At 30.9% G+C, this 21,286-nt stretch overlaps 1 protein-coding gene across 2 annotated transcripts in view; it reads left to right on the top strand.

Moving 5' to 3' along the window:
• DNAlig1 (DNA ligase 1) overlaps positions 1–21,286 on the top strand; it is a 65,650-nt gene that overhangs the window by 18,158 nt on the left and 26,206 nt on the right. For both annotated transcript variants that reach the window (XM_067268415.1, XM_067268414.1), the window contains exons 6-11: positions 147–216; positions 323–478; positions 4,035–4,272; positions 8,462–8,563; positions 10,740–11,008; positions 14,819–15,020. In XM_067268415.1, coding sequence (XP_067124516.1) covers positions 147–216; positions 323–478; positions 4,035–4,272; positions 8,462–8,563; positions 10,740–11,008; positions 14,819–15,020 — 1,037 coding nt within the window. The remainder of the gene's footprint in view (positions 1–146; positions 217–322; positions 479–4,034; positions 4,273–8,461; positions 8,564–10,739; positions 11,009–14,818; positions 15,021–21,286) is intronic.

Here is a 21,286-nt window from a genome sequence, read left to right as displayed (position 1 = left end):
AAGGACTTATTTTATTTTCATTGTTTTTTATTGAATTTCTAATAGTACATTTGTTGTTTGATTTCATCTTGCATATTTAAAATGGTTAAACTGTGAATGTGACAAAATAGCTGAATTTTTAATATAAATATCACATTTAATTATAGTTTCAAGTGAATCAAAATCAATGGAAAAAAATGAAGAGAAGCAGTCATCTGGAAAAGAAAGTTCACCTAAGTATGCTAATTTATTCATTATTTGTTATTTAGTATAATAACTAATAATGAACATACTATGATTGAAGGTTTTAAATAATCATATAAAATAATTATTCTTATTATAGAAGTTTTAATTCAGAAAAAGATGATGTTGCAATTGAATACAATCCTACAAAAGCTAACTATCACATAATTGAAGATGCTATATGGAAAAGAGGTGAAAAAGTGCCTTATCTTGCACTTGCAAGAACATTAGAAGAAATTGAAAATATTTCTTCAAGGTAATATATTTTTTTTATCATGGGTGATGTGATAAGTGCATTCTTTATATATGTAAAGTAACACCTTTTTTTTCATTTTTATAGTTTGTATAAAGAATACCATGTGATATTACATTATTTCTTATATTTAAAATGAAGGTTTCTACGTAGAATATTTTGTACATTATATATTTAATGGACATTTTGATGGTTGAATATAAATTCACATATGTTTATATAAAGGTGTGCGTAATTACATGTTATCAATTTCAGGTATCCCTTGTATATAATATGGTAGATACGTTCCAAAAAAGTGCCATGTTATACGAATCTGTGCTATATGAAACAAAGGACTAATGCAAAACATAGAGTTATGTTCTGGAAGTTAGCAAATGCATTTTCTTTTTACAAAGTATCATAGATTTTTTGTTGACCTTGATCAGAAGTATCAGCAACATTTTCATATTTTTTACTTTTATTATAAAATTTTTTTACAGATGACAAAATAAAAATATGTTTCCTTTCTTGTTGGGCTACCAGGTATATTCCAATTAGAAAATTCTTGGGAATTCTGTAATCCTGCGTCTGCAGGTGTATAGGAATGCTACCAGTAATTCAACAATCCAAAACTACAGTTTATTTATGTTTATTTTGGTTGATTACATTATATGGTTTTGTTGATGGCCTGGCAAGTTATGCTTGATGGGGCCATCAACAAAACCATCTCCTCTCCGAAATTTATGCATGATAAAGTGAAATTAGTTTTAAATATTTCCATTGCCTCTAACCATTTATGAGGTGGTTTAACCTTTTCATTGAATCTTGATTAAACACGAGTATGTGCATGCACGACTTTCTGGGTTTTGAATTTTATACTAGCTGCTTCAAATCCATGTTTGAATGTTATATTCCAAAAGCTTTATGTTCCACCTAACAACCATTGGAAAACCAGATGAAGAACTCTGAAGGAGTTAGAAAACATTTGTTGTTTGTTTATTTGTATTTTTTTTTGCACTGATTATTTGTTCTGTGTATGTTATTAACGTTATCCCCAATGTGGTGTGTTGTTATGCACTTAAATCTTTTTTTATTTATGAGATATTCAGTTAGGACAAATGTAATTGTTTTAGTTTTTAACAGTGTTAATATTAGTTTTATTAGATTAAAAATAGTTTAAAATATAAATTATAAGTTAAGAATTTAATTTTGGAAATTTTTATTTTTATTGCGAAGCAATTCATAGATGAGAAGTTTTTCTGTATGAAATATGTAGTTTTCTTAGTATTTTTAATTAAATTTTATTTAATTTTTTTTGCGTTTTTATGGAAATTGTTGATTCACGAGATCTCATCTTTGAACAGTTTAACCACTTTTAACAAGTTTAACCACTTAGTTGCCCTGAATAGAAAACTTAAAATACTTAATCTCATTTACTGCAGTATTGTTGAGACAAATTAAATGCTGCTTTTAGTATATGAAGCATAACAAACTAACAATAGATTAAACTTTTAAGAAGTATGAGAAATGTTTTGAAGTGTACAACAAAAGTTTACACTTATTAAACATCAACAAATTTTAATTTTTTTTTTCATATACAATCATCTTACATAGAGATTAATGCACTTAAGTACTTAAACATTGACTATTTTACAACAAATTAAACTATTTTGATTACTTACAGTTACTGTGGTCAGATACAATTTGCATCATCCAAAAATTAATGTTTAAATTTTAAGTGATAAAATCAAATATCTGCAAAATTACTAAATGATAAAATATGAATAACCGAGAGTCTGAAACAGCAGAAACAATCATTCAAAATCAAAAAGTTGTATATTTTATTTGGTAATAATTTCGAAATAAGATATATTATTAAGGATTGTAATCATAGAAATCTGTAAAATTCAAAAAGTAATAACTTTTTTATTTGTAATCAGAAAGTTTTTACTTTTATTTAAAAGTTTGTCTTTTAAAATACATTTAAGACTTAAATAATTATAACATTTAAGTTTTGCTCCATTCCTTTCAAAGTTTTTTTTTAAATACTCTTCATAAGATTTTTGATAGTATCCCCTTTGGTCATTGTGACTGCTCTTTTCCACTTCAAAGAAAAATCTTTAATGTCTTTTTGCAGTTTGTTCTGTTTTTTTTTTTTTTTTCCTTTTTCTTTTTGTTTATTTTTTACAAGAAACCAAAATCTTTCCATTGGTCGGCATTGTGGTATGTTTAGTGGCTTATTACCTCTTCGTACTGTTTCAGCCAACTTACTGTGGATTTTGCATAGTGTATTGTTGCCAAATCTGGCCAAAACAAAGTAGGGCCACCATAATTTCTTAAAATAATAATAAAAAGGTAGAAGACTTTTGTTTAAACATTTGTTAATATAAATTTCAGCACTAATATTTCCTTTTGTCAACAAACTTTTCAATCCACATTGGCAAATTGCTTGTCTTATCAGATATTTTGAGCCAAACTTTTCAGCACCGATTGACAATTGAGATTCTGAAAGAACTCCTTCAAACACTGTATAATAGCACGAGCCTGAAAGTGTTAAAAAGTCAGTCTTCATGTATATTTTGTCATGTAAAACCAAACAAGCATTTTTTTTTTTTTTTTGCCTGTTAATGATTGCAATTTTCAAGCTCTAGTTTTAACTACTTTTTTGTTTTTTAGTCACTTTAGGTAGTTTTTGTTTATTATATGATTTTGTACTTGCATGCTGCTTAGCCCTTTGAACCATTGTCTGATTTGTTTCACGTTTTTTTGCAACTTTTCTCACTGAGATACTGCGATTTTTGGAAATGACTTTGATTATCTTCTGGTTGAGTTGTGATCATGATCTGCAAGCACCGTATTTTCCACCAGAACCTGGCTTTTGAGAAATGGAAAATGTCTTATGATACTGATTTAACACTCCAGTACTTTGGGAAATTTGTAGCTCTTTTGTTATGAAATGTCTTTTTTTCCAGCCATTTGTCAACAATTGTTTTTTGACAGTCTATTTCATTCATTGTTTAAAGCAATAGCACAGTTACTTTAATAAAACTGATAATGGAATTTTTATTTTAAGTATTTTAAATTGTTGCTATGCAACAACAGAATTATAAATAATAAACAAAAAGTCTCTTGAATTTTACAGATTTCTATTGTTACAGTCCTTATTTACTAAGTTTTTAATATTACAGAAATAAATTATATTAATACTGTAATTATTTTTTTAAAAACAAATATAAATGTATTTTCATACACACAGGGGTGTATAATAGATAAATACAACACTTACTTGAGCCTGTGACTGGTATGAAAATAAACAAAATCAAATCAACAAATGTTTTCCGAACACCTTCCGTGTCCTTCCTCAGGTTAAAATGGCTGGATTTTTTTTAAAAGTTTGGAATGGTGTTATAAAAAAGAATCCAGCCGTTTTAACCTGAGGAAGGACACGGAAGGTGTTCGGAAAACGTTTGTTGATTTGATTTTGTTTATTTTCACATCGGTCACAGGCTGAAGTAAGTGTTGTATTTAAATATAAATGTACTGAATATAACTACTAATAAATTTTTAACATTTATTTCAGATTAAAAATGATTGAAATTTTATCAAACTTTTTTCGTTCCGTAATTGTGCTAACACCCGAAGACCTCTTGTACTCTGTTTATCTTTGTTTAAATAAAGTGGCTCCCGATTTTGAAGGCATAGAACTTGGTATTGGAGATATGGTATTGATGAAAGCAATTTCTCAAGCTACTGGAAGAACAGTAGATAAAATTAAAGCAGATATAACAGTTAGAGGTGATCTTGGGCTTGTGGCAGAAGTAAGTGTTTTGTATTAAATAGTTTTTTGTAATTATTTTGAGGTACAATATGAATGCATCAAAGTGTTGTATTATTTCATTCTTTCATGTTATTTCTTCTTTGAGGATTTCTTTGAAAAAATGTTTTTTATTCCAGGTGTCTTAGTGATAGTTATAAATTTTTGACAATATACACGAATATACTCTGTTAGAATTCAAATTTTGATCAATAATCATCTAATATACACTGCTGGCCAAGCAAAATGCAACATCATGAAGGAAGCCTCCATTGTTTCAATATCTATAGTCCATCATGGTGTTTCATTCTACTTGGCCAGCAGTGTATTTTATAGTATTATATATATATATATATATATATATATATATATATCAGATATTCTCATTTTAAATAGGGACACATTCAAATTGATTTAATTTACACACATAAGTGATGGGATAATACCAAAATTTCTCTTCTGATTCTGTTGAATTCTTTCTAAAGTTTATTTTAGAAATTAAAAAAATTAACAATTTACATTATGAGCATGGTACATTCATTAACTAATAAATGTCAGATTTAAGAATGGAAAATGATTGGAAATCTTTCAAAAGAAGCCTAAAAATTCTCCATTTATATGTGATCTGCATGCTTTTATTATGTACTACAAAATAAATTTGTGATCTTATTTCAGATAAAGTTAATATTGCAATACCACACTCAAAGAAATTACAGGTAATTCCCATTTACTCAAAATTCTTAATCAGTGAAATGCAAGATAGCAAATGTGAAAACATTTTCTTACTCATGTTAGGTATACACTAGGAAACAATTTATCATACAATAAATCTTTAATCTTTGTTTCAAATAAAATTACAAAATTATATTTGCATTACTAGTTCATAGTTCATACAAAAAGTAGTTCATTGTCAATTAAAACATGCTTTTTTTCAGTGTAAAAAATGTATTATTTATATATTACTTTAATACAGTAGAAGTACAAGTAAGTGAGAATAAGAAAAGTATTAAACCACAAATTTCCAAATACATAATTTGTTAGTTAAAAAATAAAACCACATATCCATTGGATGTAAAATCATTCCAAGAACTGTCCACACCCTTTCCTCTTCTCTGCATGCATACGTATTTGCTTGGACCAAGTACAGTGGTGACTTTTCTCCCCAAAACAGGTCAAGTTAAATACTACAGAACTATCTCATCATGTCATCCTGTCTCCTAAAATAAGGACAGTATTGACCAAGTGTAATCTTTCGTCGTGCAATTATACGAAAGAAAGTCTGCCATGACAAACATTGCATATTCTCTGCTTTGTAAACATGAAAGTTTTCAATAAACTATTACTTAATTGGTAATATTGTAATTGAAAAAATTTTTAATTTTCAACTGAAAGAAATAATTAATTTTCTCATTAAATGTGGAAGATTGGAAAATAATTCATTTTAAGAATTGGAAATCATAAGATTTGCTTGATTCTGATTACTGGAAAATTTTAATTAATCACTAATTTGTATTGTTGAATTAGTCTGAATAAGAAATAAAATATAATAATCTGTTTATTTTATTAAATATTGATACAGAATTAGTACACATAAATTTATTGTTTAAAAATAATTCTTTATTAAAGTTTATAAATATATTAGCAGTGGTTCAGAATATTTCTGAATCTGCAAACAAGGAGAAACCATAGTAGGGAAATTTGAAGTAGAAAAATTGGGAAAGTTTGCCAAAATATCCTAATTAATGTATATAAGGTTAGGAGATTGTGTTTTAAAGGTAAAATTGCAAATATCAGGTTAAAGAGAAAGAAAATTAAGCATTTATTTATGAGAGATAGGCATGTGTTATAGTAAAGCAACATTGAGTGTAGAGCCTGAAGCATATTTTTTATTTTATAATAAATTTTAGCACATTATAAAAATATGATTTTGTTTTCAAAAACGAAAAAATAATGAAAAAGCCAGTAAAAACATGAAAAATTTGATGCATTTCTTAAATGATTTTTCAGAAAAAACTGCATAATTGTTGTCATTCGAAATAAATATTTGTACATAATTTTTCCACCTTTACATTTAATTACATTTTTTAAATTTTGATTTGAAATACTTAAAAAGTTCTTTAAAATTTTGTTATAATTTAAATCTAAAAAAAAATCTGTATGCTACTACATATTTTGCATTATACAAACAAATAATATACAGTCGACTTCGCATAAATCGACACCCGGATAACTCGTCACTCGTCATTACATAGTCAATTTTTTGTGGTCCCCGGCCAATTTACATAGGCAATAATGTTATTAACTTTAAAAAACTCGGTTTACTCGACATCGTTTAACTCATCACCACTGGATAAATCAACATACTTTATACTTCTCTTGTAAACTTTGTCACCGGTGCTGCCAATATTCGTACGCTAACGTTTTTGGCCCTTCACTAGGTCCTCCTTCAAGTGAAAATTTATTCGATTTTCTTTTTAGACCGTTAGATCGAAGAATATCCGCTTTTTGGATAAAATTCGAATTGTTCGATTCCGTATCCATGGAAATCGCGTGTCAATAATATTCCAAATTTTACGCAAAATAATCACGCGCTTATTTTTGTGACGTAAACTATCAAAACGCAATCCAATCGCATCTTTTCCATGTCAGTTCCTTGCAACGGCCTCTTTAATCATTTTGCCTCCATATGTTCGAATCGGTGTCCCGAATTAGCGCCTGCCATGCCAAAGATAATTTTATCTCGTCCTTCGAATTGATCGGTTGGGTGTACAAGAAGGCTTTACATATCTCCACTTGCTCTAGCCATCGAAGGCGGTCTGTGTGTCGCGTGGCGATGAGGAGTTTAGCGCTCGCGAAGTCCGCTGTTATTTCTTGATCTGAAGCGTAAACGGCGAGCGCAGTGTTGTTTCTGTTATTTCTAATATCCTGCTGATGTTCTTTCCACCTAATTTCAACGGATCTTTTTGTGGCGCCAATGTACATTAATTCTCTGTTAAATCTATGGTCCTTTAAAGGGACTGCGTACACCCCTGGGAGTTTTTTCCTGTTCGGCCTATCCGTATCGTTCCGGAGGATTTGAAAAATCGATGGGCATCGTCTGTATGCGATGTGTATTTCTTGTTTCTTCGCAATTCTTCTATATAAGGATAAAATTAGGTGGAAAGAACATCAGCAGGATATTAGAAATAACAGAAACAACACTGCGCTTGCCGTTTACGCTTCAGATCAAGAAATAACAGCGGACTTCGCGAGCGCTAAACTCCTCATCGCCATGCAACACACAGACCGCCTTCGATGGCTAGAGCAAGTGGAGATATGTAAAGCCTTCTCGTACACCCAACCGATCAATTCGAAGGACGAGATAAAATTATCTTTGGCATGGCAGGCGCTAATTCGGGACACCGATTCGAACATATGGAGGCAAAATGATTAAAGAGGCCGTTGCAAGGAACTGACATGGAAAAGATGCGATTGGATTGCGTTTTGATAGTTTACGTCACAAAAATAAGTGCGTGATTATTTTGCGTAAAATTTGGAATATTATTGACACGCGATTTTCATGGATACGGAATCGAACAATTCGAATTTTATCCAAAAAGCGGATATTCTTCGATCTAACGGTCTAAAAAGAAAATCGAATAAATTTTCGCTTGAAGAAGGACCTAGTGAAGGGCCGAAAACGTTAGCGTACAAATATTGGCAGCACCGATGACAAGGTTTACAAGAGAATTATATGGTTTTCACCCCAGTGTGTATAGATGAACTGAATCAACATACTTTTTCTGTTTCACACTTTTTAGAATTCTGATAAGTCAATTCCCCCCTGAAAAATGAGTTCACACCACACAGCTTATTGTACGGTGTGAACTCATTTTTTCAGGAGGAGAGTAGACTTATCAGACGTCAAAAAAGTGTGAAACAGAAAAAGTATGTTGATTTATCCAGTGGTGACGAGTTAAACGATGTCGAGTAAACCGAGTTTTTTAACATTAATAACATTATTGCCTATGTAAGTTGGCTGGGACCACAGAAAGCTGACTAATTAACCTACGGTGACGAGTTATCTGGGTGTCGACTTATGTGGAGTCGACTGTATAATACATTCATATTAAATATGTAATATATAAAATAATTTTCTATTAATATGTAATTAAATATATCATTAATAAACATAATACACCTCCATATTTTAGAATTGCCGTGGAACTCAAAAAATAATGTTTGCTCCCCCAAAATTAACAATTCCAGGAGTGTATAACAAACTGAAAGACATTGCCAAAATGACTGGAAATGCTGTAAGTTAATTTTATAAAATATAATTTTTTATAATGTTTAAGTTATTTTTAATTTTGGTTAAATTATTCTTGAAAACAAAAATGCTTTTCTTGTCCTCCTGTCCTGTTGATGTTAAGACATGGTTACTAGTCTGGAAAGGTTGGATAATTTTTTGAACCTGAGAAAAGTCAGGGAATTTTGTTAAATATTAAACATTACAATCAAAAATTATTGTGTATTCTCTTGATTTTAGTAATGTAATGTTTAAAAATTATTGAGGAATTGAGGAGACAATGCATTGGACATTAAAAGCATTGATACTGCCACTATTATAATTATCTTTCTTCACTTATTGCCTGTAGGGAGGCTATTTTGCTAACTATTTTTTTTACCGTCTTTACCCTTTTCTTCAAAGGTTGGCAAGAACTGCTTTAATAATAATTGTTTATTTCTATTACCTGTGGCTGTTTCATTGCACTTGGTTTGTTTCATTGTACAGTACATTCATATTAGTCATTTCTTTCTTTAAAAACTATAAACATTAAAACTTTCTGAAAGGCTCAATGGGAAATACTAGACATTTTTATTCAAATTTCCATTTTTCAATTATTTGAATCAAATGATGGGGTGGGGAGGTCCTAAAAAATGACTTGACTTGACTTCTAAATTTTGTAGTGTTTTGTTTTTTCTTTCTGCCTGAAGTCATGTGGAATTGTTATACTCAGAAACTAATCATAAAATATTATGATACGTTTAAAAGTTTGATAAAAGTCTCGAGTCTCTAGTTGTTTTTTCCGGGACTTGAAACAAAGAAAGTTTTGAAATTTTCCAGGAATTTTGTCCCGGAAATTCCTGAATCAGAAATGCTATTGTTTAATTATCACTTGAATTACATAATAACTGATGAAATTATAGTAACTAGATTATGATAAATTGTATTACAAATACAAATTTAATAATAATAAAAATATTATTACAATTTTAGTCTCTGTAATCCAAAAATTATTGGTAGACCAATCTCACAGCAATATCATTGGCAAATCGATTTTATTTAGAATTACATCATATGCATTTCGGGTTGGTCTAATGTACTCCAACCCCTCTTCAGTGCTAAACCAGAAAAGGTTTTTTTTTTTAGAACACGACATTAATGTATAACTACTAGGAAACACTTTAGATAATTCATGTCATGTTCTAACATTTCCGCCGTAGTTATACATTGATGTCGTGTTCTAAAAAAAAAAACCTTTTCTGGTTTAGCACTGAAGAGGGGTTGGAGTACATTAGACCAACCCGAAATGCATATGATGTAATTCTAAATAAAATCAATTTGCCAATGATATTGCTGTGTGGGAAACGCCGGGAGGTAGGACGGAAGTCGGACCTCCTTGTTCTCGGCGAATAGGTCGGCAAGACCCGCCCCACTGTCAAGGATGGCTAATTTTGCGCGATATCCCGACTTATCGGGATCGGTCAGTTACTTGTCAGGTCGAGTGGAGGAGTGTGTGTGGGGTCGTCGATAAAGAAAGGCAATATCCGTATAACAGGACAACACAGATAATGGTTTATTGGAACATAGGAACTACTACAGAAACGCTACGCATCCCGTCCCTAATCGCGGGAGAGAGAGAGCTCACAATGGTTAGGGGATTCATACCTCTCGGTGATGCGTTTTTGGTCGAGGAATGTTCGTCGGACTTGGGCGTTTTTCTGGCGGAGCGACAGGTGGGCGGCAGGATTGGCTTGTCGGCGGAGGCTTCGGCGTCTTGACTTGGCCTTCGAGTCGGATACGGTGTCGCCGGGCAGTTCGTCTTCTTCGGACGTCAGCTACCCCATTCTTAGAGATCTCCCCCCTATTTATACTCTAAGTCCCTTCCGCCACGATCACCAATTGCGATAGAGGATGATGACTTGAATTCCGTGACTCAGGTCGGATCCTGAGAAGGAGGGAAGTGAGTTTGACGGCGGAAGATTGTACATCCTTCGAAACTTGATCGTTATCGCGGATCTCGATCGTTATCTCCTGAGAGGACTTCGAAATAATTAAAATTTAAACTTGGACCGGCTCAATTCGGTCCTTACAGCTGTGAGATTGGTCTACCAATAATTTTTGGATTACAGAGACTAAAATCTAATAATATCTACATATACAGCAAAACATTTATATATTAATAAAAATATTACTTGATGTTTTAGTCGATGAATAAAAAGATCGAGAAGATTAAGGGATTGTTTGTTGCGTGTCGACATTGTGAAGCAAGATATCTCATTCGTTCTCTAAGTGGTAAGCTTCGAGTCGGCCTGGCCGAACAATCCATACTCTCGGCTTTGGCTCAAGCGGCCGTGCTGACGCCGCCGAATCAAGAATATCCGCCAAAAATACTTAATTCACTAAAAGGTTTATCAAGTGAAAGTATTAAGAAAAAATTTGAAGAAAATGTGGCTATTCTAAAATCGACTTATTGGTAAGTCATATTAACTTTTACTGTAGTTCAACATCTTGGCTCTTTTAATATTTTATGTAATGATTGTAAATTATTAGAAAAATAGAATTTTAAGAAATTGAGATTTAATAAAATAAGATGAGTAAAGTGCAGAGAAATTCTTTCATATATTTAGGATGGCCCAAAATTCACTCAACAAATAAATTTTTCAGAACTGTTAAAAACAGCTGCATGCAGATTAATTAATGGCTAATTCCAATAGCTCACATTATACCAATTCTCTGTGTTGGTTTATAAACCAATATTAACATTTCAAATTTCAAGCTTTATAAAGATTTTATCGAATATTGACAATTAAGTGAAAGTGACAAACTTTGGAATGGCATGCTTTGTATCAACATACCTTTGTCAAAATAGAATTTTTTAAGCTGACATTTAAATTTTATAACATAATTACATTTCAGCATTAATAAATAAAATACAGTGTAACTTATTTATAATGTATTTGAATTAGTGCAATCAGTAATAATTAATTTAAAGTACATGATTCAATCAAATTTTCCTAAAACCATTGCTATGGAAACAATAGCGAGGTTGAGGCCGAAGTTTTAAACGCGAAAACGTGTACGTCGGACGTTCAGCGTTGCTTTCCTGTAAGCCTAGAAGTTTTACAATGGTGTTTGGTAAGTCAGTGTAATCATGCTTGACTTTCCAAACATCATTGTCAAATTTCTAGGCTTACAGGAAAGCGGCGCCGAACGTCTCACATACACGTTTTTGCATTTAAAACTTTGGCCTCAACCTCACTAAGAGTTCTGCTATTTTTTGTAAGATGAATTTGGAAATTTTCACTCATGTCATTGACTTGCAGTAGGCAGAAATTGTGACTGGGAAAACCTGCTAGCAGTGTTTGGTGCATGAATACTGAATTTTAACAGCTATGCTGTAAGTTTTTTCCTTATTCCTGTAGTAATCCATCTATTTTTTATCATAATTAGTGGTTCCACTTATAACATTGATAATTTGCACCAAATCATGATTAATTATGTAAGATGTAGTCATCTTAGCATTAGATATGTTCTTTACAATGGCCAACATTCTTCTTTTTCAAGTAATGTTTTCAAAAGAATCTTTCTTATTAGTTAAAGCTTATGGATAAGTCAAAGTAATGTAAGGTATTTTGCAAAATAGTTTAGTACATTGATACTAGATGGCATTATTAAAGGTGAAACTTGAACAATAATAGTTTTTTAATGTTTTGCTGCTTTATATTTAATATAATAAAAGTACAGAGCATTTCTATTATAAAGTTCAAAAGCCCCTTTTTGATAACACAGTGTCCTTTTCACAGATATGTGAATAAATAGACTGGTCTCTGCTACTAAGCTTTTTTACAGCTCGATCATGATCCTTGAAACAAGCATTGTTTGTAAGATATCTTGTAAAGTTATATAATTTACAAGTTTTAATTTAGAGAGTTAGCTCATAGTACTTAGCAATTTGAATGCAATGGGCTTGTTGAATAAATAGTAGTAAATACTTTGATTACTACTATTCTAGCATTTACTAGAAGTTTGATGAATAAAAGTTAATAAATGCTTTTACTAAAAGCAAAAAGTAAGAGCTTGGTTTCATTCACACTGATTGCTAAAACTAGTAAATGTTCACAAATCTGTGAATAGAAATAAGTAAAAGCTTTGATTTTTTAAGTAAATACTGTAAAAAATTTGTAGATATCTCTACAGGTACCTATAAAACACAAGCAAAAGATTTCATATTCACATATTTTTGATTTTCAACTTAGAGAAAATGTCTTTGTTGCATCCAATAATATTGCCAAGAAAAACTAAGAAGTATAGACCCATAATCGGTATTGTAAGTACCAATTTTAAGAAATTGTACCAATTTTTTAAGAGAACGTGATGTGGAATGCCAACTACTTTCTTGGTTATAAAAATGAGATGAGGGAAAGTGGCCTTTCCTTCAAAACTAAAATGATGATATTTTGAAAATATACGTGGTACGATCCAAAAGTTCGGGGAATGCAGTAATCTACAACAACAAAAGCATGTATTTGAAGTTACAGCGTATGAAATGGATTCTACCAAACCACCTCTACGTGTTCAGGTTAATTTCACCCATGTCATGTAATTAAACCGCAAGCACTGCTGTTTTTTCCCAGAGATAGTTACCTTTGTCCTGCAACGTAATCAAAGTGGAGTTTCAAGAACAATCTCCAACATTAAATTTTGTCAGCGTTTAGGTAAAACACCTACGGAGACTTTAAAATTGCTAAGAAAGGTGTACAGTGATTCTACCATTGTGAAGTCGAAATGTTGGAGGTTGTTCTTGAAACTCCACTTTGATTACGTTGCAGGACAAAGGTAACTATCTACGGAAAAAAACAGCAGCGCTCGCGGTTTAATCACGTGACATGGGTGAAATTAACCTGAACACGTAGAGGTGGTTTGGTAGAATCCATTTCATACGCTGTAACTTCAAATACATGCTTTTGTTGTCATAGATTACTGCATTCCCCAAACTTTTGGATCGTACCACGTATATCATATGTTGAATTTCAGATGAGTTGCAAACAACATTAGTGTTCAGCCAAGTGCTGTCAAAAAGATAATTAAATGTGTAATTTTAAAGTTTTACAGCATCATTTACAGAAAACTGAGTTAAAGTGCATTACTGCTAAATAGGTAACTGACTGAATTATTGCAAACATGGAACTGATAAGATTTTTGAAAACATTTAGCAAGAACAAGACTGCAAAGCAGAATTGGTGAAAGTGTTCCAAAATGTATTGGAGCACTTGACTGGATACATTCAAATCTTGAAATTTGGCCTTCGTGGGGACATTTTGTCAAGAGAAAAGGCTTTCAATGATTAACACTCAGGTCAAACGCTATGTCAACGAGTAGTTTTACTTGTGTCACATCAGTCAGATTTGGAAATGTAGCTTGGAATGTAAAGTTTGAAGAAGTCCAAAGATGTACTTCTACTTCATATGCTAGCTGCAGTATTGCACTTGGTCATTGACTCCCTACAATGACCCTAAGACTCCCAAAGGAAAACACTTTAACAAAAGCTTATGTAATGAGAGTTGCACTGGACTGTGTACCATCTTTAATCATTTGTTGTTTTGTTCTCCACAATATATTGAAATACCTAAATGACGACTGCTTTGTTTTTCTGAAATACCTCAAGGTCTTGATGATTCAGACGGAGGTCTGTGTGATGAAAGTGAGGCTCAAGTTCAGAAATAAGGAAAGCATATGAGGAAAACCATCGCTGATGTTTTATGCACTAGTTAATATACTTTGATGTCACACTAAATATTTGCTTGTTTATTATACAATACTTTGAAAAATGGAAAGAACTAAAATGCATTATCACTATATGACACAAAAGTATTTTATAACTGCTAAAAAAAATAATGAAAATGATCTTTGGAAAGTGAAGAAAAATAAGTCAAAGTTTGGCTTCACTGCAGACTCCTTGCTGAGTGACTATTGCAGGAAAATTCCTTTTTGTTCCTTTTTCTTGTTGTTAATTATAATGTTATTGAACTAATTACATAATTATTTTTTGAATTAGAAAACTTTCATTAACCTAGGTCTTATGTACTGATATATGCATTAAACATATTATTTACAGATTACATAAAAAGAAAAGTCAATTATTAAATCTGACGAAACGCATTACTAACAGAAGTATGTTAATATGTATTCTCAGATCTCATAATTGACTTAATTTTAAGTAATCATCTATAAAACAATTTGATATCATTTTTATTTAAAAAAAATTATTTATTTTATTTTTTAGCGAGTGTCCTAGTTATGATCTGATTATTCCGGTCCTACTTTCGGAAGGTCTAGAGGCACTTCCTGATCATTGTCACATAACTCCCGGAATTCCTTTGAAGCCAATGTTAGCTCATCCCACCAAAGGAATTGAAGAAATATTGCAAAGATTTGAAAAATCAAAATTCACTTGCGAGTTTAAATACGATGGGGAAAGAGCACAGGTAAATCTCAATATTGCTTTTTTTTTTTTTTTTTTTTTTTTTTTGTATCACTTATTATTTATAAATCAAATTTAGTAATTTCTAACTACTTATTTAATTATTTGGTCTATAATATAAAGTGAAATATTGATAAATATATATGAAATGGTTTCAGAAATTTTTTATAAATAATAATTTTAATAAATATAAAGACAAAAGGGTGGTGATCGAAAAGAACAATTATAAACACAGCAAATTTATTTTACAAACAATACTCAAACATTCCAATGAACAGAATTCAGAACAGATACATAAATGCAGAAATACTACATTACACTGAAGATCATGCATTTGTTGATAACAGTCCAGCAATAATTAATGATGAAAACACAAAATAGCAACCATACCAATTACAATGGATGACGTTAATAACAGAGAATTAATTGGCATACTTTAATTTATTCTAAGAAATATTTCTTAAGTATACAGGTATCAATACCAAAAAAGGAGGGGGCGCTTCTAGCCATCATCAGTGCTGGCGACTTTTTCATTGACCTGCTTCAGAAAACGTATTTTTGTGAAACGTTGATTATACAATAATTGTAAAAGTTTTTTAAAGGTATAATATTAATTATGTTATCATTAAAACTAATATTATTGCTGTTAATAATGGCTGGAGTCGAAACTAATCCTGGCCCGATTCAGCATTCGCCAGTTAACACAAGTCAAACTGATATGCAAAAAAGAGGGCGTGGAAGACCAAGGAAGGAACACGCACAGAGTTCTGAAGAAACAAGCCAGCTAGTGAATCTTGTAGGTGAAGAATATACTCCAGAGGAAGAAATTGAAAGTAACAGTGGCATTACGGCTAAATCTAGAATTGAGGACTATTTCACAACATCGGAGCACCTTGACCAGATAGGTGACAGTGATTCAAGATACTCGTTAAAATCCATCTATAATCTAATTCAGGATAAGTTTGAATTATTAAATCAAGAAATTCATTCAATTAGACATGATATTAGTTGTATACAAAGAGATAATATGAAAATTAGAGAAGAAATGGATACGATTGGACAAAAAACTCAGCAATGTGAAGATAAAACAAAGCTCTGCGCAAACCTAAAAGGTATGTTTGAGTTTGAGTTGGATAAACTAAACAATGAAAATAGTAATAGAAATCTGGTTATTGTTAATTTCCCATTTAATACTGATGATAAGCTGCAAGAAATTAAAAAATTTATTAAGGTAGATCTTGACCTAAAGGACAGAAATAGAAGGCTTAATTCAATTAGGAAAGAGTAGTTTGGATTATCAAATGATAAAATTAATAACAGAATCGGTTAAAGATAGAAACTCAATACTTAAAAGGTTCTGGACTATGAGACCAAATATTAGACAAGAGATAAGAAAAACTGTCATCAGAACAGATCTATGTTCTAGATCAAGAGCTAGGAGAAAACTATTACTCAATAAAATTAAATTAAGAATTCTCAACTAATACCAAAGTGAGAATCAGGGATGACTATTTTATAAAAGATGATCTCGTATACACGTTGGATATGAACACAAATGAATTTATAGTAATTAATTCTTTTTTAGGTCAAGCTACCAAATATTCACAAAGAAAGTAATAACAACAACAACAACTGTGCTGCCTGATATTCAGGAAAACGAGTTAACAAAAAATATTAATTGTAAAAAAGTCGAAAAGGAACAATCCTCGGATAAATATAGTTATATTCAAAATAATAATACTAAGATTAATATGGAATCAAACTATCTTCATATTAGTTTTTGGAACTGTCAGGGCCTTAAAGAAAAATTTCATAAGCTATCAACAAAAAATTTCATAAATTCTAATACAATTATTGGTTTGACGGAAACGTGGATAGAAAACTTAAATTTAATTGATAAAAACTATGTAGAACAAGAGAATATCTTGATTTCCAGTGACGCTCATCGGTTAAGTAAATTCGGTCGACCTTCAGGAGGCATACTTCTCATCATGAAGAAAAATTTTGGTGAAATCATATATCAAAATATAACCATGTACTATATACTAGCTATAATTAGAATAAATAATCAACTCAAATCCATTTGGAATGAATCCTACTTAGGAGTTATTGTAATATATCTTTCTCCATCGGTTAATAAGAAATCGATACTCATGAAAATACATCACTGTATTAATTGATGGGCTTTTTTGATACAATTCTGGTTGCTCGGAGGAGACTTCAATTCTCGAATTGGAGAGATGTTGGACACAAAGTTATATTTAAATTATGAAAATATAAACAACAACAGACAGTCTAAAGATAAAATATTAAACAGTGAAGGCAAAACTCTAGTAGAATTTATTTACGAAAACCAGCTTATTATACTTAATGGTAGAATGAGAGGTGATGTTCCAGCAGAATACACATACATATCACAAAATAGGAAGTCAATTGTAGATTTCATTATATGTTCCAAGAAGTTAATCGAACATTGTCAGACCTTGACAGTTCTTGATGAAGACACTTCGGATCATTTTCTAGTAAAACTCACATTATTAATTAAAAAGGATATAAGAAGTAACATTATTAAAAAAGACTATATGTCGGAATTCAGCAAAACATGTGAATCCAGGATTGATAAGAAAAAATGGTTAAAAAGAGTTGATTTTATAACAGCTGAATTACTAAGGCTGGAGGAAAAAAATAAACCAATTGTCAATTACTAAAGATTAGTTTCTAAAATAGTAGAATGTGTCATGCAACATAATCACGCCTCCAAACTAAAATCAAAAAATCAATGGTTCGATAACTCTTGCTTTCACCACAAACTTAAAAAGCAAAAAAATCTTAAAATTTTTAGGAAATACAATACTCCTGAAGCATTATCAAACTATGTGAAAAGTAAAAAAATATATACAAACTTAATTAAGGCAAAAAAGAAACTCTACTTTACCAATATTAACAAAAAGTTAATAGAATCAAGAGACACCAGAACCTTTTGGAAAGTCATTAACAACTTCCGTAATACTAAATCTGGCTCTTTCAATCAAAAAAAGATTGATTATATTGAATGGATAAAATATTTTCAAGAATTTTCCCTGGAATACTTACATAATCAAAAGCATATTCACAAGGAAGATAAAATAGCTTACCAAATTAATCAGGATGAAATAATAAGTGTAGATGAGGTGCAGGAACGAGTTAAGGCATTGAAAATCAAATCGGCTCCAGGTTCAGATGGTATTCCGAATTCCTTTATTAAATTGTTACCTCCCAAACTAATTCAATATTTAACTAGAATATTTAATAATATATATTTTAGTGGTATAATTCCAAGTAACTAGAAGGAAGTAATTTTCACTATGATTTTCAAACATGGCAGCAAAGATGAACCAGCAAATTATAGACCAATTGCATTATTATCCAGTTTCAGAAAAATATTTACAGCAATACTGGCAGAGAAATTTAAACAATGGATAGAGGTGAACAATTACAAGAATCCGACACAATCTGCTTATACAGAAAATGGAAGCACTCAGAAAGCTCTATTTGTTTTGCTGGCAATAATCCAAATACAACTATTAAAGAAGAAACAGAAGATTTTTGCAATTTTTTTGGATTTATCAAAAGCTTATGATTCTGTTAGTATAAACTTGCTACAGGACAAATTAAATAACTATAATGTAAGCAATTACTTAACTAAGATAATTGGTCAACTATATGGTAATTATAATGTCATTGTCAAGCAAAATAATACATGCTGGAATCCATTTACGACTAGTAGAGGCTTATTGCAAGGTGATCCCTTATCTGCAATTTTGTTTAATTTCTATCTATTTGATTTAAATAACTGTTTCTCAAGGGAAGAAGATGGGATATATATTGACAATATATGTATACACTCAGTGTTATATGCAGATGATATCATAGTACTGGCTCCTACCGCTGTGGCACTAAAAAGGAAGATTCTCCAGATAGTTGAATATTTAGGTACTTTAAAAGTCAAAATAAATCCTGATAAATCAGAAATCGTGGTTTTCAGAAATGGAAATAATCTTACAAAAAGAGCTAAATCCTTTTATATTAAGAATAAAAAAATTAAACTTGTTAATGAGAAAAAATTTCTGGGTATTTTCTTTACATTCAACTTATATATTACTGCAAAGTCTAGAAATCTAATGAGTAATTTAATAGCTCTATGCTGTAAGGCAAAAATAAGAAATATCAAAACTCATTTTCAGCTCTTTGATGCAATAGTAATAAACGCATTGTGCTATGCCGCTCCAATCTGGAGTTTAAACAATTTCTATGATTTTGAAAAAATCCAAAATATATTCATTCAAAAAACATTTCAATTGGAATATAATACGCCAGGTAGTGCACTGCGCTTGGAACTTAAGAGATTCAAACTTAATACTATTTTGGTAAAGAGATACATTAATTGGCTTAAAAAAATAATTAATGCAGAAGATTTGTCATCTAAACTAATGCACTTGTTATATAATAGATCTAGAAATATAAACATTCAACGGAATTGGATAACTCAATTATCGAAGAATTTCAATGCTTACGGATTTTCGATAGAACTAGTATTTGAGTATCTCAAAAATAATGACCAACGAATCAGTCAATTACTATATTAAACCATGGAACATTCAATAAGCCAGGATAATGAAGATATAAGAAAAAGAAAAAACTCACACTATAATATAATCCTTAACTACCCTTATATCAACAACTATATGCTTTCAAATCTCCCATTTAATGTTAAAAAGTTTTTCATTCAGTTAAGACTTAATCAAAAAGGTCTAGTTGTTATAAATAAATATATAGAATATAATCAATGTACCTGCTCCAAGTGTGGAAAAAAATTATCAAAACTACACTTAATCTACGGATGTAATGAGAACGAAGAACAGGATTTAAATATTATCAACGATCAAAGTCATAACCAAAAGACGGAAATTGATATGTATAGAAAACTAGATAAAGTCAATAGTAATGACATTTATGGCCTGTATAATATTGTCAATAGGTTATTAAGGCAATGTGTTAATAGTTAATTAAGCCTTATGGCTAATTAAAAAATTGAAAGGAAATATAATGTTAAAAGTTACCTAAAATTGTAAATTACGTTATCCTAAAAAATGTATATTTAACCCCCGTTGTAACAGGCTCATGCCTACTACGCTAATAAACTTGATTGATTGATACCAAAAAAGAGATCATAAATATCTTACACAGATACAACAAAACAATTAAGGAAGATCTTACACCAATGGTTCTTAAATTTTTTGAGATGTCCTCTTTTTTGTAAATAAATGTTTTGTACCTCTAAACTTTGTGAAAGCATAATGAGCTTATAATTTTTTTAGAATTTGTTTTATTTTAATAAAACTATTGATAGTACACAATAATTTTTCAACCAAAACAAAAGAATAATAGTACACAGAGACACTGCTAAATGAAATCAAATTAAAATTTGATTTCATGTAGCAATAAGTATCTGTACATTGTAATCATGACATCATTAAAACAATAACTTAAATGTAATAACTTTAAAGAAATAAATACTAAAGCTATGAGTGCTTTTAATGCTATATTATACTTGATATTCTAACCAAACTAATTAGTATGTATGAAAGTTGTACTCCAAAGCAAACAATAGTGTGACAATGCACGAAGCGCCCCCTATGCTTCGGCACCATGGGACCAAAGGGTCGACATTGCGTCGGCGAAGACTACAATGACTAATTCGTCAGGACTAACACCACTGTGTCTTCTAGGTAGATATTGAAACCTAAGTGGTTCTAATTTCGATTTTTCTCGCGCAAGCGTTTGCATTGTAGACATTTCAATCTGATACAAGGAATGGCACAGATTGAGGAAGTGCACCAAACACAATTCTAACAATAACAAATTTCATTTATTAAGCTAGTTCTACAAAAAGGTTATTAATTCACATTTAAACCTTAAAGCTTCTTCACAAGATCTAAGTTGGAGAGAGAGAGCTTACATGACATTGCGTGTTGTTATAAATACCTGAGGCTCTGTGTGCGAGTTTAAGACTGCTGTGGAGTCGTAGGGGAGGCTTGGGAATGTCACTTTCCTAGAATGGCGGTTGGGAATGTCTCTTTTGCCTTGAATGGCAGTTAAAGTCTATTGGAGGAAATAATAATCCGTATGTGCTTCGAAGGTGTTCCAAGAGAAACACAGGATATTCTTGGAGGAACAGGCAACAATGATAAACCTTTTTGGCTGGGCACTAAGAAACACAGGATATTCTTG

Source organism: Centruroides vittatus, unplaced genomic scaffold, assembly GCF_030686945.1.
Source record: "Centruroides vittatus isolate TY-2023 unplaced genomic scaffold, ASM3068694v2 contig_3262, whole genome shotgun sequence".
NCBI lineage: Eukaryota > Metazoa > Arthropoda > Arachnida > Scorpiones > Buthidae > Centruroides > Centruroides vittatus.
This window is presented reverse-complemented; position numbering and strand designations above follow the sequence as displayed.